We start from the raw sequence: 19,241 nt of genomic DNA on the forward strand, positions 1-19,241 counted from the left end.
GATGGCATCTCTTCCCTCAAGTGAGTCCACGGCACCACACAGCTTGGTGTCATCAGCAAACTTACTGAGGGTGCACTCAATGCTGTCATCCATGTCACTGACAAAGATGTTGAACAGCAGTGGACCCAGAACAGACCCCTGAGGGACACCGCTTGACACTGGTCTCCATGTAGACATCGCACCATCGACCACAACTCTTTGAGTGTGACCATCCAGCCAGTTCTTTATCCACTGAGTGGTCCATCTGTCAAATCTGTGTCTCTCCATTTTAGAGACAAGGATGTCATGTGGGACAGTGTCAAACGCCTTGCACAAGTCCAGGAAAATGATATCTGTTGCTTTACCAGCACTGTAGCTTCGTCGTAGAAGGCCACTAAATTAGTCAGGCACAACTTGCCCCTAGTGAAGCCATGTTGGCTGTCACCAACCACTTGGTTATTTTTTATGTGCCTTAGTACAGCTACCAGGAGAATCTGTTCCATGATTTTTCCTGGCACAGAGGTAAGGCTGACTGGTCTGTAGTTTCCCAGGTTGTCCTTGGTCCCTTTTTTAAAGATGGGGGTTATTTTGAAACATGCACTTTAAAAAAAAAACATGAACTTCTAGGTGCTGGGATTGTCTACTTCATCTGTTCATTGGCTTAACTTCTACAGGTTATGAAGTCCTACTATCTTTTTGAAGTTACTGAGTTGTTACTATAGAAAAGAAGGTGGTTTTATAACAAACATCCCATGTAAACTCAGAATTCATCATAGGATGGCAAAATTGTGTCACGCTTTTGCCAGAACAAAGTCAGACTCTGAAGAGTGAAGCACCTTCAGCTTTTGACTTAATGAAACAAGAGTTTGAATCGAAAGTTACCAAACTTAGACCACAGAGCCTAGGAAGTTGTTCATAATATCATTTGCTTTCTGACTAGGAGATAAAGAAGAAGAAATAACAAACTAAGGAATGCATCAGAGTTTTCAGAATTTCTGTGTAAAACCCATACATACCTATAAATCACACTACTGGGCAGAAGCAGTCTCAGTGTCATTTTCGAAGCCAAACATGTCACTTATCCATACTGTTTGACTACTGGAAAGCTTTCAGGGTTAGGTCTGGGCAACCTACTCAGCACTACTAGCAAGAAAGCTGCTTCTTATAGCTGACTTAAGAATGTATTTGATGTGAAGACAGGTCCTGGAACTTCATGCCTAAGCCTGACAGCTTGCTTATGCCATCGATCTGTGCAGTGATGTCAGATGTCTGATGTCAATCAAACATGGTAGTTTGGACTTTGTCCTAGAAAAGCCCCAACATCTTCACTAGGGCAAGGTTAGACAGGGTTTGTGAACAGATGAAGTTCAGATTGCTGAAGAAGGAAATACGACTGCTTCCAGATTTTAAGAGGACCCTGGATCACATGGAGCTCTTAGGATTGACCAGACATCTAAGCTATATCCCTTTGCTTAAAGGGCTTCAAGAATACTGAACTACAAATAGAAAGCTGACAACTTCAATAACATATGGTAAAAGGTATACAATCTGTGGAAGGGAGGGATGGAACCCTGAAGAATTGGCATTTTCTAGCTCTCAAATGCAAAGGGCAGTAGACAGCTGCAGGCTGGTATTTAAGTGGAAAGGTGTTACGCTCTCATGAAAATTCTGGAGTTGTAGAGGACACACAAGTAAATGTGCAAGCTGACATGAGTACCCATAATATATTATGACAACTGGAGGACTTGGAGAGTGTGTAAAATTTACAATTTTTTTTAAAAGTATTTTTGTTACTTATGTTAAGTAAAAGGTAATTTAAAGCTGAAGTGAAGCACAGTGAGATGAAAAATATCTTTTACCTTAATATCCAATCCTACAGACCTTATGCAAGTAAAAAGTTATCCCTAGAAACTAAATGTATATTTTCTCCAAGTTAATGAATTTATGCACCCTGCACTATTACTTTAACTGACATTAAGCACATCTATTAAATTTCAACATATTACTTGATTTATGACATACTTAGGCTACTTGTAACTCGGTGTGAGACTCTAAGTTCTTGATTTTGAGAGCAGATTTATGATAAAAACACTTGCACCTGTGAAGAGCCCTACTGACTTGTAAAGGATCATCTAGTTCCAAATCCCCTGCTAGGGACAAGGACACGTTCCACTACACCAGGTTGCTCAAAACGTCATCCAGCCTGGCCTTCACCACTTCCAGGGCTGAAGCATCCACAACTTCTCTGGGCAACCTGTTCCAGTGCTCCACCACCCACAGAGTAAAGAATTTCTTCCTTAGATCTAATTGAAATCTCCCCTCTTTCGGTTTAAATTCATTGCCCCTTGTCCTATCACTACACGCCCTTGCAAAAGTCCCTCTCCAGCTTTCCTGTAGAACCCCTTTAAGTACTGGAAGGCTGCTATAAGATATCCCCAGAGCCTTCTCTTCTCCAGGCTGAACAAACTTAACTCTCTCAGTCTTTCTTCATAGGAGAAGTGCTCCAGACCTTGGATCATCTTCATGGCCCTTCTTTGGACTTGCTCCAACAGGTCCATGTCCTTCTTGTGTTGGGGACTCCAGAGCTGAATGCAGTACTCCACATGGGGTCTCACAAGAGCAGAGTAGAGGAGCAGAATCACCTCCCTAAAAGTATGATGTCCTTTAGATGTTTAGATGTTTAGAAAGTATGGTGTGTCCATACTTTTTAAATTACAAGATCAAATCTAAACAAAAATATTTATATTACAAATCAAGATAATTTGATTTGTCAAGATTCTCTGCAATGTAGAAAAAACTAACTATTGATGGACAGGAGTTCTTGTGCAAGTCAATACAGGAGCACTGCAGTTTAAGAACAGAAAGCATTTCTTGGCTCATAAAATCCAACTTCCTGCTGTCACAGGTGGCCATATGTTTCATGTACTACTTCCATTGTACTTCTGGAAAAATAAACATATGGCTTTCCTAGCTGACCCACATCAAGCTTTAAAAGTTTTGCTACTACTTCAGATTTTCAGTCCCCCTTTCCTTTCATCTATCTTGTGATCCATATTGAAAACTGAGGCAAAATATTCAAATATATTTTGAATCATGCATAATTTATCCTCTGTTGCTCCTTTGTCTTCAGTGCCAAGAGATCTCACTTACTGTTCTCTTAAATTTACGTGCTATATATTTTTTAAGACTAATAACATTTGACTTTTGGAAATTCTTATTTCACCACTACACTTCTCATCACTGAGGTTTAGCTTTCCTTGCTGACCACTCTTTGATTTAGTTAATTAATTCTCCTAATTTCTTGCAGTTCGTCCTTCCTTTTGAAATTAAGAAACCTTAAAACCAACTTCTATTAATCCTCCAGTTAATCTAAATGTAATCTATATGTGACCACTTAAAAGAAGTTTGTTTTTATGATCAACCATTCTTTAGTGCACTTATCGCTTGCCAAAAACAAATGCAAATCAATTCTAAACTAGAATCAGCTATAATTGATTCAGTAATCATTAAGTATTGTCTACTACATGCAGGAATAACAGGCTCCAAATATTATTGATACTTGTTTCCCAGGGAGTAGCACAGAAACTGGTCTGTCTGTCAGTACTGTTGACTATTGTGTTCTCAGCTCATTTATTTCTCCTTAACCTAAGTTGTGGTCCCGCAGAACTATAAACCAGATTAATTTCTAGCTCCTTTGGGGTTTCAAGGCTCTGTCCGCTCAAACTGTGGATTCTTTTCTTCTCCCTTGTACTAGCTCCAGTGCTTTTCAAACCTGTCATGTTATGAGGTCAGAAGACCAGTCTATCAGTGTCCCAAGTCAGGCAAGACCCTTGGGTCCGACTGCCCCTGCCTTCCCTTTGCAGCCCGCTGAATTGGAGGGTTGTTTGTCTGGCTTATCATGGGACCCAACACTAATAGACGAACAGGAGGTAATTTGACCAGTATACCAGTTTCCCAAGTCAGGCGAGACCCTTGTGTCCGATTCTCCCTGCCTTCCCTTGGCAGCTCAGTGAATCGGAGGGTGATTCATCTACTTATTAGGGACCAACAAGCAGTACTATGGGCCAAATTCCTTATAATAATTCAAAAGTTTCTGGAAACTTATACACAATTTTATTCATGACAGGATATAGATTCGAAGACGGTGATAGTGACTGACTACGAAAACAACTTTGATTAAAATACTGCAGTGATAATACTAAATAGCTAGCAAGATGTTAGTAATTAAATGCGCATAACACAGAGTTCTTACCCAATAGGCGTCCCTAGTGGTGGTGAGAGGAGAGGTTCAGCCCGTTGACTGATCCCAGATGTTTCGATGGGGGTCTTCTCCCTAACATCCCCCTTCTCTTTCAACATTTTATATTATTTCTTTACTTCCAGGTAGAGCTTGAGTGACTTTAGTCATACATACCTTTATTAGGATTGGTGTAAATTTTTCTCGCTTTGATTTAAAGGTCCACAGAACTTTTAACAAAACCACTTCAGAAAAATAAATGACAAATAAAAAGCTCTACTGTGAAAAAAAGTTATAAAAGTTAGTCACTTCCAATGCAGGAAAATTCAAGTCCTGTGGAGACTTAGATCGAGATTCTCAGTGAAATGATAGGCTTACGAAGTGATAACATAATATAGCTGGATTCAGTGTCTTACTCTAAAAGTGCAGTATTAGGTAGGTAGATGCTTATGCTTCCTTGAGTACATAGGCCTCAGAAACCAACTATCTATGAAGATGAGAACCCGCACACTTCATGACTAGAAAGCAGTTTTTAAAATTAAATATTACAACAAGTCCTTTATATGTTAATCGTGTTAACAATATCCACAGAATCACAGAACAGCTGAGGCTGGAAGGCATCTCTGGAGATTATCTAGTCAAAGCCTCTAGCCAAAGCAGGGTCAGCTAGAGCAGATGGCTCAGGGACAGGTTCAGCCAGGTCCTGAATATCTCAGATGATGGAGACTCCACAACCTCTCTGGGCAACCTCTTCCAGTGTTTTACCATTGTCAAAGCAAAAAAGGTTTTTTCCTCATACTTAGGTGAAATTTCCTATCTTTCAATCTGTGCCTCTTGCCTCTTGTCCTTCCAGTGGCCACCGCCGAGACGAATCTGGCTCCAAGTTCTTTACTCCCTCCCATGGTGTATTTATACACATTGATAAGATCACCACTAAGTCTTCTCTTCCTGAGGTTAAACAGTCTCAGCTCTCTCAGCCTCTCCTCATGTAACAGATGCTCCTTAATCATCTTAGTGGCTCTTTGCTGGACTCATTCCAGCATGTCCATCTCTTCTCTTGTACTGGGGAGCTCAGCACTGGACACAGTACTGAGGAAATGTTTGTTTTCTCCAGCTCTGTTTTTGTTTATGTTCATTTTACTGGTTCCATGAAAGGAATTCATTTCCATTTTACTTCAAGTCATTTTCAGCTCCCCTCCTGCATACATACATGTACCTTGGCAGATACTGCACAGTTTAATGTTTCAGTGTTGTGAGGAACGTTTTATCACTCTGAGGCCACCTAGGCTAGCAAATGGCACCAAATGTGCAGAGTCAGAAACAAAAACTTATGTATTATATACAGCACATGCAATTCAATACTTTTGAATTTTTCACTTCTGGATCATCAGAAATTCCATTTAAATTGAAACAAATGGATCTACAGGAAGGAGGTGAAGAGAAGGGGAACTTTCCATGGAGTATGTCAATCTGTAGATTAATTAATACATTGATTCCATTTGAGAGCCTGCACGTACCTGTCTTCCCACTGAGATATCCACTGTGCAATCAGTGGTAATTTAAAAATCAATTGCTCTTCTGTAATTAAATTTGTCCATTTAAACAGATATAATTGATAGAGTCTGCAACTAATTTCAAAGCAGGGATTCTTAAGGGATTCTAGAGATTAAGGGCTGTGAGCCAGAAATTTGTGGAGTTTTAACTCAAGAAATGAACATCTAAATAAACTGGTTTGTGTATCAGTTTTAAATACACTATACCAGATGCAAAATTTATCTTGACATATACTGCTAGACAAAGCAAAATACACTTCTAGACAAAGCCAAAAAGTTAATGGAAGTGATTGTAGTTGGGCACAACTATATCTTAAAGGTATTGAAATATAATTATTCTTGCATTTCACAGAACTAAATGTGTTCCCTGTAAAACTTCATCATATTCTTTCAAAATTTCTCTTTTTTGAGATGATGATCTAGTTTTTTATAAGTCTAGTTGAATAAAGTTTACTTTTCTCAAAAATGTCATTAAAAGTTGCCTCTTGTTTTGAGCATATAGAGTGAATTCATGGAGCTTTTGCCACACATAGTGCTTAATCAAATAAAATAAGATGCTTGCACGTGTAGAATATGTATTGCTGAGATTCATTAAACAACTATCTTCCCTCAAAGCAATTCATTGTTATGCACCAGAGGGCTTTAAGATGGACTGTTTAGGGAAAAAAAGGCAGAAAATAGGACAAGAGAAAGTGAAACCTAAAACTAGCACGAAATGTGTATTCACAGTTTTAAAAGTCTTTGCAATATACTTCAGCCCTGAGGTGGCATTAATTGGCACATTAGGAAGTTATATACTGTGTTATGTGCCTATTTAGCCTAGAAATCAATAAAAATAACACCAGGGAAATTGCTGTAACACGTTGCGTATACAGCATGTGTTTAAAGTACAGAACACCTTACAAAAGCAGACACAAAATTAATGATAACATGTTGCAGTTAACTCAGACTGCACTTGCAACTCATGTAATTGAACTGCCAGCTGTCGATTTGCAGAGGCATTGTTATAATATTTTAAGGGAAATCTTATAGTTCCTAAAAATTAAAGAGAATTTAAATTTATTTGAACAAAATCTGGTTTTCCGTATCAATATACTATAGGGTACACCCACAAGAAGAGCAATCCCTCATTTTTTGTTAACATTAAAACTAAGATGTTAACACCTGCTCCAAAAAGTGTGCCTTCTGTAAGAAGCGGAGTTATATGCATTTAGAATAGTAGGGTAAAAGCGTTACACAGCTTTTGTGTGGTAGCAAGTGGCAAATTAAGTTTACTTTCCGAAATGAAGGGACAATACAGCATTTCAGGATCTTGACATTCAGTTCTAGCCTTGTCCATTTTTTCTTTAAGGAAAGTTTAGGGATTCTTTCATTGTTTAGTCTTTATGCTTTCTTTTCTTTGAAAAAAATGAATTAAAAAAAGAATCTTATATGTAACACTGTGGCTATCTTTAGAACCATATCTGTTTAACCTCTTGAGTGCCAAGTCAGATAACGATAAAGTGGATTGTTTCAGTATGCTCCTTTTTTATTTATCTATTAAATATAACCTAATCTAGATAAATGAAACAGGGATAACGTGTATACCAAAACACACGCATTCTGCACATTCTCAGAATGTAGAGAATTGTTACAGAAATGTTAAGATTAGCATGTATGGAGGATGAACAGCAATATCTGAGTGTGGAAGCATCAGAAGGAAAAAACAGCTGGAGAACAGTTACAAGAATGGCACGTATTCAGAGTGCCTCGATTAGCAGGTCATCAAGATCCCAGCACATCTCTACCTACAGCTTCAAAGGACACTCAGGTGAGGAGGCAAACGGCAGTGAGTAAATCCCAAAGACTTGCCAGTGTGGAACAGGATGGTGAAAATAATCATGGTCAGGTTACAGAAAGGCATATCCAAAACCAAAATATGTGATGAAGATATAAATGAATGATTGAAATCTGTTTAGATTTAAAATATAACCGTTTTCCACTCCTAGGAGGTCTTGCATTGTTGCTACAATGTTGCAACATTATTTCCTACATACTGTGGATATTTTATTCTTTAGCATCATAAAAGCAAATAATTGATTCCCTGTGTTCACAAAGTTCCCTACAAAAACATATTGAATGAATTCACCTGTTTTGTTATAATTGAGCTATAAGATTGAATTCAGTATTTTTGAATTACGCTATCTGCTAACTCCCAGAATTATACAAGCAGATCCTCAGCTGGTATACATTGCTACAGCTTCATTAAAATTAAGGAGCGCTACAACAATCTACATCAGCTGTGTATCTGTGACATTAATTTGTTATTGGGCACAAGCTAAACTCAGCTGTTTGCATTCTTGCTTCAGACCAGACCAGAGGTTGCATGAAGAACAGAATGCTAAGACTGGATATACTTTAAAATCAAAGAGATGCTTTAAAAACAACAACAAAAAAAATAGATAATTGGGTGATCTGCAATTATTAAATGATTAATTAATGTTCTGAATAGCTTTATAAGAACAATGTGTCAAATATTATGCACTTTTTATAGCTGGAAAACTGAAACGTAGAAGACTAAGTGACTTGCCTGTGGTCATACGGTGTTTCCAAGCTTTCAGCTACAGGCTGTCCCAATCCCCATTTTAACTACACGACTTCGCTGTCTTTTAATGAGGTTAATAAATGGCTGTATGCTATTGAAACAATGACAAACACTATTTAAGCTGTTTCCTTGAGCATGTAAGCTTAACTGCAAATAAATTTTGTCCTGTAGTGTTAAAATCTGGCTTATGTGTTTCAAACTTGGTCAGATATTATTTAGTACCACTGGTGATGAGACTGATGTGATTTCTAATAGTGCTAAACTAACAAGTAGTGACTGTTCTACAGACAGTAGTTTCTAGATATCAAAAATACATCTCAAGGACAGTTCTGCAGAGATACCAGGGCCTGTAAAATTATCTTATTCTTAGGCCTATAAATGCTGTCAACTTCTATAAAAAATTAACAAGTAAACAATTATATTTTTTTAAATATCTCTATCTTTATTCACCAACAGTGAGGCAGAGGTGATTGGGTGTATCTTCTGTCCAAAACCAGAATTACGATTATCAAATTCTATGTTTCATTATTGTTTAACCAGCTGGCATCATACTGCAATGGCTCATACTACATAAGCTGCACATCAGTGAAACCTGGTTCTCAGGTTAATTCATTCCTTTTTAAAAAGCAAGAGACACATATTACTACTCTGATTTTGTCTTTCTCTGTGTTTCACTGCAAGTAGAAAGAGTTCAGCCCCATGAGTGAGGAGCACAGGATTGGGTAAGGATGAGGTCTCCAGCGCAATGTAAGTGACAACTACATTTAGAGTAGCCTGTTAGCACTCTGAAGATAACTTAAAAGCTCAAAACCAAACAAAATATTCCAGAAAAAAAAAACTGGGTGAAAACTTTTCTCTGCTTTAGTGTTGCCAAAAGACAAAATGTGGGTGAATCTTTTCTGAACTATTTTGTGAGTAGTAGGGATTTGGATCATGCACATGTTAGAAAAGAAAGCTGAAATTTCACTTTGTAAGGTAATGGAGCTCCTCGCTGCCGCCTGGTTTTCTTATATCCTTGACTTCCAGCAAGCTTATCCAAATACTTTTGAAACAACCATGCTGTTGGGAGTTTCCTCAGCATACGTGATTGCCTCTTGAATTCCCAATAGGGCTGGAAGAGGGGGCTCAACACACAGAACAGAAATATAATACAAATTACTGCAGCTACCTCTTCTGCTGGACACCAAAGAAATCCAGTGGAGACATATTAGCTGTTCTGTGCCAACGCAGCTGCTCTCCAGGATAGTTTCTAGGGTATTTCTCTCTATTATACCAAAGGGTCCAGCCTTCCACTGATTTGAATCTTTGATTTGTTGTCTGTTCTGTTCTTGCCTCTTCCATTCCTCCAGCTAGGTGTCAGATCCTAACCTCACCCATCACAGAGAGGTGAAATCTTGGAAAAAGGACAGCTGAAGAAAAAGTATAAGTGAGCAGGCACTCCAGTTTTTCTAAGAAAGTAATGCTATACGTGCAAATAGTTATTTTTGTTTAATTCCAGTCTGCATGAACAAAAGAAAGAAAATAAGCAAAGCTCTTAGGAAAATGCATCTATATTAAAAAAATAAACCTTTCCTAAAGTGTTATCTAACAGCTTGACTTATTTTGTCTTCAGTGTTGCAAACTCACAAAGATGGTCTAATCAATTATCTGATTTTTAAAAAGGTGAATTTTTGTGTTTTTCTTGTGATTGGGGTTTTTCGAGGAGAAAGCATAAAAGACATCTGCTGGCCCTCTGTAATTCCTGGGCTAGGGAAGATTTCTTAAAAAAAACATCTACAGCCTGTCTTTATATGAAAAATTTGATAAAGAGTTTAAGATTTTACTAATAGAGTCCATATCGAGCTGTACAAACAGGTGGCTGAGTCAAAACTCTGGTGACTGGAATTTCTCTGTTCCAATGAGGCTACAACCTCACCAGCCTCATCCGTGTCCTTGTATTTTATGAATGAGCTTTTATGGTGAATCTCTTACACTTTGCTCTGCCATCTGCGTGTTCTTTTAAGAGGCAGAATCATAGAATCATAGAGCAGTTTGGGTTGGCAGGGACGTGTAAAGGTCATCTAGTCCAACCCTGTGCTGTGGGCAGGGCCATCTTTCACTAGATTAGGTTGCTCAAAGCCCTGTCCAACCTGACCTTGAACACTTCCAATGATGGGGCATCCACAGCTTCTCTGGTCAACATGTTCCAATGTCTCACCACTCTCCTTGTAAAATATTTCTGTCCTATGTCTGATCTAAATCTACCCTTTTTCAGTTTAAAACTGTTGCCCCTTGTCCTGTCACTATGGGCATTGGTTAGAAGTCTGCCCATGTCTTTATTAATAGCCTCCTTTAAGTACTGGAAGGCTGAAATAAGATCTCCCCAGAGTCTTCTCGTCTTCTCTTCTCCAGGCTGAGCAACTCCAACTCTCTCAGCCCTTCTTCATAGGAGAGGTGTTCCAGTCCTCTGACCATTTTTGTGGCCTTCCTCTGGACCCACTCTAACAGGTCCATGTCTTTCTCATGCTGGGGATGCCAGAGCTGGATGCAGGACTCAACCGTAAACAGTTTCTATCTTTTCCTGGATGTTTTCAGCCCTTTGCCTGGCGTTCCTCTGAGATAACCTCAGCCAGCTGCACTCGCTGCGGGGGCTCTGGCTACCGCAGGGACCTCCGTCTGTCCTTCAGCCCCTGAGCTCCTGCACTTGTTTGAGCCCTGTCTCCTGCAGATGAGGCAAACCTCTGCAAAACCAGCACTTTTGCGTGCACACGTTATTGAAGGTCCTTTTAGGCTTCCCAGGGAAACGTCTCTTTCCTCCTTCCCTTTCCGGCACTACTTCGCAGCCTTTTAGGCCACCGGGTTTGGCCTTAGGGTGCGTTTATCGCACAGCAGGTTAATTCCGCCACCGTGCTTTAGTTGCAAACCCCACCGCCACCAGGAACCAGTTATTTGCACTTAGGACGCTGAGGGGAAAACACATCTTATCTGCAGGGAGCAACGTGTCACCAAGAATCCATGAGCAGAGAACGGCGGCGTTTTCCGCCCGGACAGAAATAAGGTCGGGCGGTGCCTCCCCCGCCCCTCGGCTCGGCCGCAGCCCGGCCCGGCGCCTCGGAGCGGCGGCGAAAGGCGGGGCCGGACTGCGCGGGGGAACGGAAAGCTCCGGCCCGGGTTTCCCGGAGTCCCGACGTCTCGGTGCCATCCGGGGGAAAGAGTTTAGGTGGCAGCTACCCCGGGAGGGAGGAGAAGGGTGGAGGTGCTGTAGCTGCCTTTCCAGGTTGCTCCTTTCTTCTTCTCCCCTGGTCCCCGCTTGCCACCCTGCGCCTCGGCCGGCGGCTCAGCGGCGGCCTCGGAGCGCTGCGCTGGCCGCGGTGCTGCCGGCCGCCGGTGCAGCGTGGCGGGGCAGAGCCCCTGGGCATCGCCGGGCGCCGCGCCCTGCCCTGCGCCGTGCCCTGCCCTGCCCTGCCCTGCCCTGCCCTGCCGCGCCGCGCCCGCCCCGCCGGCCACCGAGGGCGGCGCTGGGGAGAGCGGAGGCGGGCGGCCGCGGGCCGGGCCGGCGCGGCCCCGGCAGGGATCCCGCTTTCCGCTGCGGGAAAGCTGCCCGCGGTTGCGTGTCTGTTCGCGGTCTGCTTTCTGTAAGAGCCGCCTCGTTAATTGCTTTTAAGTTTTTGACTGGGTTTAGGTGTGTCCTGCTGGGGGATGGTGGGGGTGGTGTCAGGCCCGGGAGTGTCGAGGCCCTTCAGCAGAATTTAGGTTTGTTCTTAAACCAGCCCCGCTTCACCGTCATATATGTTTTATTTTGTTTTGCTTCAGAAGATGTTTTGGAAAACTGGGGAGAATGGGAGGTGTTAGCTTTGAGGAGCCGTAATGCGTGATGGTGGTTTCTGTAGAACTACAGGTGAAGGGTACGTTTCTGGTGAAATTTGTTCCCCTGTCGCAGCAGCCTAAGCTTTTCCCTGGGGGAAGCTGGTGAGGAATTCCAGCGTGCAATGAGTCTGTGTCTGTGCTCAGGTTCCTGTCTCTGTTGCAGGCTCTGTGTTTCATAAATCAGCAGATGGATTTTCACTTGTCTGCTCTGTGGTTAATGTTACAAGAGGCATATTGTGTTTCTTCACGTGTTTATTGTTGCAATTAATTTTCTTGTAATTGTGTCTGGAAAGCTATAAGCATTTGCTTCTCTCAAGGGTTTGAAGATGTAGTAATAACAATGCAGAAGAATCCTTTAGTGGCAAATTTGGAAATATATCGAATTTTCAGTTCTTAAGTGGTTTATTTTGAATTATATTAATGAGTCATGGGAAAGCAAGCCAGAATATTCATCTTGTATAGAGTCAACTATATGGATGTGGGAATTTGAGAGATTTTTTATAACCTTTTTTGGACACCTTTGGTGTTGGAGGCAGAGCAGTGTCCCCACACAACTTATTTGTATGCTCATTAAGAAAAACTTTGCAACTGTAAGGACAACGATGTACTTGAATCCTCTCTGCTATAATTTGAATCAATTTCTAGTCACAGCTATAAATGGCTTGAGGAACAGCTTATTTCCATTTTCTTGAAAGCTGGCTCTTATGTTTGGTTTTATTTTGGGGCTTTTGTTCTTTCTAATCAGGTCTTCTGTAGTTTATCGTAAACATTCCCAGTTACTTTAATCTTTTTCTGTATATTATGTATTTAAGCTGTGATCATTCTTGATCCTCTTCTCTGAACTCATTCCAATTAGTTCATATACTTGACTCAATTTGAAGGGCAGTATTCAAAACCGGATAGAGTACTGCAGCTGAATTCTGAGTACTATGGAAGATTTATGTGCTATCATAACTTTGCTGTTGGCATATTCAGCTTCTGTTCCACCTCAGACTCCAGGTCTTTTCTGCACACCTATAACCTAGTAAGTTGTTCCCCTTCCAGTTGATTATTCCTGCCTAAATAGGAAAGCTTGCATTTCTTCTTAAAGTTCCTTTCCATTTTGTTTTTTTTTGTTTATGTTGTTTTTTAAAAAAAAAAAAACTACTCTGATTAGTAAAGACTGGATTAGAATTTAGAATTTTCTTCCATCATGTTTTCATTCTGCAGCTTGCTGCCATCTGTAATATTAATAAACATTTACTTAATCATTAAATAATACTAGACTTAGGATCCTCTGTGGACCTTCAGTGGCCTACATTATTTCTTGACTATTTTTCTGCATGACCTTACAGCCAAGATGAAAAGTAGTGTCAATTTCATAGTGAATTGGACCTATGCCACAAACTAAATCCTTATCACATAGGGAAGTACATTTTCTGACTTTAATTAGGACAAGCCTGTGTACTTCCAAGGCGGGCAGGAGACAATATTCTAAGCTTGTCTTTTGCTCTTTGATCTTTAGCAGCAGCGTGTTTATTCTTTAGATGTGTAAGGCACGGAGCACCCTGAAATAGATGTGGAGAAGTCTGTCCTTAGTAAATAGGATTTGAAAATATATTTGGGCCACACAGTAATGCCCATCTTAGCGCCTTTCTCCTTCCCCTGTATCCCCTAAGCTTACCTCATCTGAGCTTTTAGTCTTTCACAGAGCAAGAAGACCACAGCAAGAAGCTCTACTCTGCTTTTGACACCTTGTACTACAGACCATTTTCCTCATTCACCAAATAGAATCTTTGAAAAATTTATAAGCTAAATACAAAATCCCTTGTGTAATATGCCACAGCTGTCTCTTACTTTGGACTTTTTTTTCTTTGCATGTCACTATACTGTTTGAGCACTTTCCTGATGTGTAAATTAGATCCGTATGACAGTATGTTAACTAAAATTCATCAGTCTTTACAGTTCTTTCTCAGGAGGTTTTCCTTCCCTGCTAAGGAGGTTGCCTAGAGCTGTACAGAAACTTGCAGCACAGCAGAGAAGCTTTTTGCCTTTTCTTAGCCTACCTGTCTCTAGCTTCACAGTAGCACAAACTAGAAAGCATTCGGTGTCACACGCTTACTCTCTCTAAACTCGCTGCCTTCACGTTATGTGACAACAACTGGAAGGAAAAGGGAGTCTGCTAAGAGTGTTGTGTTTTCTTGCATCTTCAAAAGACGACTGAAACTAAGTAGCTGTTAAAATTCTACAGGAAAAGAGAACAGGAAAGGAAAAGTTGAGTTTCTCAATTGCTTTATAGCATTGATAAGTCCTATCCTGAAAAATTTCAGTGAGATTAGATGACTCCTCAGTGTAGTGACAACTGCATCTAAGGCATACATCCAAAACTTATTAAATAGGTCCTACAGTTATGTAGGAACATATCTATTAGAGGTGGAATGATCATACCAGATGACCAGGTTTCTTTCCATTAAGCTTAAGAAAAATCTTGATTCACCAGATATTTTCAGTCTTTTGTGCATATGTCTTGAATCTCATTGTAATTTGCTTTAAATTGCAGTTGGCTTTTATTCTTTGCAATGACGTCGAATAGACTTCATATATTTCTGAATTTTAAAGACTAGGGACATTGACTCTTTTTGAAGAGACAGGGCTTTTAGAGACACTGAATAAATTAATTTTTATTATGTTGGCATGTAGAAAGAATGTACAATTTGTGGGTTGTATCAAAATATCACAAATTATAGTTAGTAGAAAAACTTGCTCCTTCCATCTCTTTTTTTATAAGGACATATGGGTAATACCAAATAGGTATTTTTATTCTGTTGTTCTTACTACTCTTGTGGACTGAAATACTTAATCTGTCTTAGATGCTGCAATTTAGGAAGGATGTGACAAACTGAAATAAGTCCAGAGACGATTAAGAAGACCAATCAGTTCTTTTTTTTTTTTTTAAGAGTACCTAAAAGCAATGCTTTGAAAACTCAGGATTTTCCTAGTTGTGGGTTTTTGTTTTGTTTGGGTTTTTTTTTAAATAATAAATAAATAAAGAGAGAGAGAAAGGAGGCTTTGAATACATAAATTTGGGACAGGGAAAACTTTTTAGTTCTTTTCCAGGTTCACAGGGGAAAAGGCTCAGCCTAGTGCAAGGAAAAGCTTTGTGAGAGGGTGACACATTGGAGTGAGAACACTGCTGAGGTTAAGGAACCTCCTTCAGCAGAAGTTAAGACCACTTTGGAGGCTGTATAGACATGAGTCGGCTTCACAGTGGAAGGGTTGGACTAAATGGTTGCTTGAGCTCCTTTCTAGCTGTTCGTATGAATAGTTTAAAAACTTTTCAGGTGCTTGCAAAGTTACTGTTTCATGTTTGCAAGTAATTTTGTCTTAGCTGAGACACAGTGGCTTTCCCAAGTGTGTTTGGTCTGTTGAAAATTCAAGGAAAATTAAAACTGATTATTTCATGATTTTGGTTCAGACTAAAATATTAATTATGATGAATTATGATAATTATCTCTATATTTATGATGACTTCAGAGTATATGCATGGTTAGGTGTCACAACCCTGATATTCTAGCTCTGTGGTGAGATAGTGAACATAGCCTGTGTTCATTCTTGTTTTGGGGAGTATCCTCATTCTGGTCGAAGTTTATGGTTAGTGTGTTGCTCTTGCTGCCTGGTTCTGGTGTTTGCCATTTTGAGACAAAGCAGAAATGATTACACTACTGTTTTTTTCTGGATACAGTTGTTAAGATGTAGAAATATGAATAGTAATTTTGTACTTAGTTTCAATGTATTGTTAACTTTTACTTCTCTCTAACACTGCGTTCACTTAATTTTTATTTCTGAAGCCTAAGAATCTCTAGTTCTTAGCTCTTTCTTTCATCTTCATAATATTATATCTGGGATTTAGAATTACTCCTGTAGGGGGTAAATTTATTACAGTAAGTTTTGTGTGGATTTTTAAAGAATATGCTTTATTTATATGTAACCTCAATATCATAATATAGCTGAACTGTATACTGTTTGGAAGTAACATGCAGGACTAAGCAATGTCTGCATTACAGCACAGATGACTTAAAGTTGTTTCTTCTGGAAAATAGTCTATTTTTTCATATCATGTAACATAATAAGTGATTACTCTGTTATGAGGAAAGCATTTTAAGCTAAGTTAAATCAGGAGTATTCTAATCTAGATGCTTTGGTCTCTTATGTAGAAAACGAGACAATTTTAGGCAATTATGTATTAACATAGGCTAAAATACTACTCTCTTTCTTATTTTAGGGACCTGTGGGATTTAAGAATATCTCTCCCAAGAAAATTTGCTGCTTCTACAGCCTTCCGTCTTAATGTGCAATTGATGATTTCACTTGAAATACCTATGTGAAGAAATTAAGTAGGCAAGGTGTAATTGCTTTTTAAAATGTTAAAAGTTCAGCAGTGTGTAACAGCTGACAGGATACCCAAGAAAAAGCCATATATTTGTGACATTTGCTATAAACAGTTTGAAACTCCATCAAAACTAGCTAGGCATTATCTGATACATACTGGTCAAAAGCCATTCGAATGTCATGTATGCCATAAAACATTTAGGCAGCTAGTCCACCTGGAGAGGCATCAGTTAACCCATAATCTGCCTTTTAAGTGTATTGTTTGTCATAGAAACTTCAAAAACTTAATTACTTACTTAAAGCATCAGCAGCTTCATAATGAAAATTATCAGAATGATAGCAAGCAAGCAGAAAACTCTGTGAATTTTGAGCAAGACAGAGTCACTTACGGCACATTTCGATGTTCTATGTGCTGGAAGTCTTTTACAACTGAAGAGAGGTGGATGCTGCACCAGTGCTTGAAGGCAGATCATCTACATGGTGCCAGAAGGAGAAAGAAAACTCACACTTGTGAATCGTGTAACAAGACATTTCCATCAAGATCTAAGCTAGAAAGACACTTCCTTATTCACACTGGCCAGAAGCCTTTTAAGTGTTCTTCATGCGGTAAATCTTTCAGACAGTCAACACACTTGAAAATCCATCAGCTCACACACACAGAAGAAAGGCCTTTTCAGTGCTGCTTTTGTCAGAAGAGGTTTAAAATACAGAGCAAACTCATGAAGCACAAACAGCTCCATGCCAGAAATAAGACTTTCCCCAATATTTTATACAAAGCAAAGACTCTTAAATTTACCAGACCGCAGAACCTGTTGGAAGGAAAGAGGGATAGTTTTGAGAATGCTGACAGTTGCAAGTCACAGGAGAATGACCCACATGATGTCCACTCGATTTATATTGTACCCTTTCAGTGCCCAGCATGTGAGCAGTGTTTTGAAACGGAGCAGGTTCAAAGTTTGCACAAATGTTGTTATCTGAGAGATGGCAAACGTCCAAATAATGGTACAACAGCATGCAGCCACACAGCCAGCATGAAAAATAAGATCCTGATGAAGCTGAAGCGTACTGGAGGAAAGGGAACTGATTTTTCTCTGACTGACAGAAAAAAATTAAAATCAGGTCACTTTAAAAGTCCTGACCTGGTTGCAGCTAGAGATCGGTGTTCTGATCAGCGTGCTTCCACTAAACCTTTCAAGGATTGCCATAGCAAGCTTGACGTGCACATGGCACTTGGTAATCGGATGAAAAAAACGTTTGCTGTGCCATTACCTTGGCAAGAGCACTCGCAACCTCACGACTTTGGAATTAATTTAAAAGGTAGGCTTCCTGGTGAAAGCATGTTAAACATCGATGATTCACTGCATAATAAATACGACGCTTTTTGCGGTTCGTCAGAGGACGGTTTCTTTGATAATCCAGAAGTACTTCACTGTGCTTTCTCAGCCTCTGCTAAAAATATACATAACAGGCACAAAGTGTGTAAATGTGACAGATGTGAAAAAACCTTTCCGTCTTCATCCAAACTTCAAAGGCACTATCTTATACACACGGGACAGAAGCCCTTTGGCTGTAATGTTTGCGGGAAGACATTTAGACAGTCAGCTCACTTAAAAAGACATCAGCTCACCCATACTGAAAAGAGACCCTATAAAAGCCCCGTTTGCCAGGTAGAATTTGAAAACCTGAACAAACTCTTCAATCATCAGGGAGATCACGTTGAATTTAAGTCTTCTCAGCCTGTGGGTTATTCAGGTTATTCTCAAACACCTTCACAGGCATCTGGCTTTCAAGAATTTGAGCTGACTCAGTCAAACCAAGCTGCTGAAATCAAAGTTGAAATCGAGTCAGGGGACTCTGTTGTTGACACCAGCAGTAGAAACGCACAGCCCTATTTGTGTAGTAGATTGTTGGGAACGGAACAAAGTTGTTACAGCTATCGGCATGGTTTTTCTGAAGGTACTGAAAAAAGTGAAGTTGTTAACAAATTGTATCGATGCAGTATCTGCTTTAAAACTTTTAAATCACCTTCTAAGCTTGAAAGACATTACCTAATGCATGCTGGACAGAAGCCATTTGAATGTTTGGTTTGTGGTAAAAGTTTCAGACAGGCCCCACATTTGAAAAGACATCACCTTATTCACTTTAAAGAGAGCTTAAAGCTGAGTTCCACTGAGCGACAACCGGAGAATATATTGTTTTTATCAAAACTGGATAATGCCCTATGAAATTATATATAAAATATTTTGGTTGCCTAATTACTTAAAGGCTTATGTTAGACCAAACAATTAACTGAAGGGGGTTATCTTTTTTTTTTTTCCTGTTACGGTGGAGATGACCTGATGAAGAGTTAATTTACTGTCTTCAAAACTGTCTACTTGATATAATTTGAGATGAATGTGAGAAGATGTTTAAAACAAAAAAATGCAACAAAAAAAAGCCACTTTGCATTTCTTTTCCTAAATTAATTTATAAATAAACATTCTTACTGTATTAATAGTGTTGCAGCAGTATGCAGTCGGGAATCGGATATTTTAAAAGTTGTACCTTTTCCTGTATAGTATGTTATGACATTATGCTCTCCAATGGTAACTATCAGAAAAGTAAAGATAGAAAGGTTATTTCCAGAATATAGAAAAGATGGTCCTTTTACTTTCTTCTGGCTCCCCATATGTTG

At 39.6% G+C, this 19,241-nt stretch overlaps 1 protein-coding gene across 1 annotated transcript; it reads left to right on the top strand.

The window, feature by feature from the left end:
• Positions 1 to 16,599: 16,599 nt before the first annotated feature.
• ZNF770 (zinc finger protein 770) lies at positions 16,600 to 18,808 on the top strand. The gene has a single exon (XM_009987398.2). It carries the CDS (start codon positions 16,600 to 16,602, stop codon positions 18,790 to 18,792), a length of 2,193 nt encoding a protein of 730 aa, XP_009985700.2. The 3' UTR covers positions 18,793 to 18,808.
• The last annotated feature ends 433 nt before the right edge of the window (positions 18,809 to 19,241 follow it).

This window comes from Tauraco erythrolophus, chromosome 6, assembly GCF_009769465.1.
Source record: "Tauraco erythrolophus isolate bTauEry1 chromosome 6, bTauEry1.pri, whole genome shotgun sequence".
NCBI lineage: Eukaryota > Metazoa > Chordata > Aves > Musophagiformes > Musophagidae > Tauraco > Tauraco erythrolophus.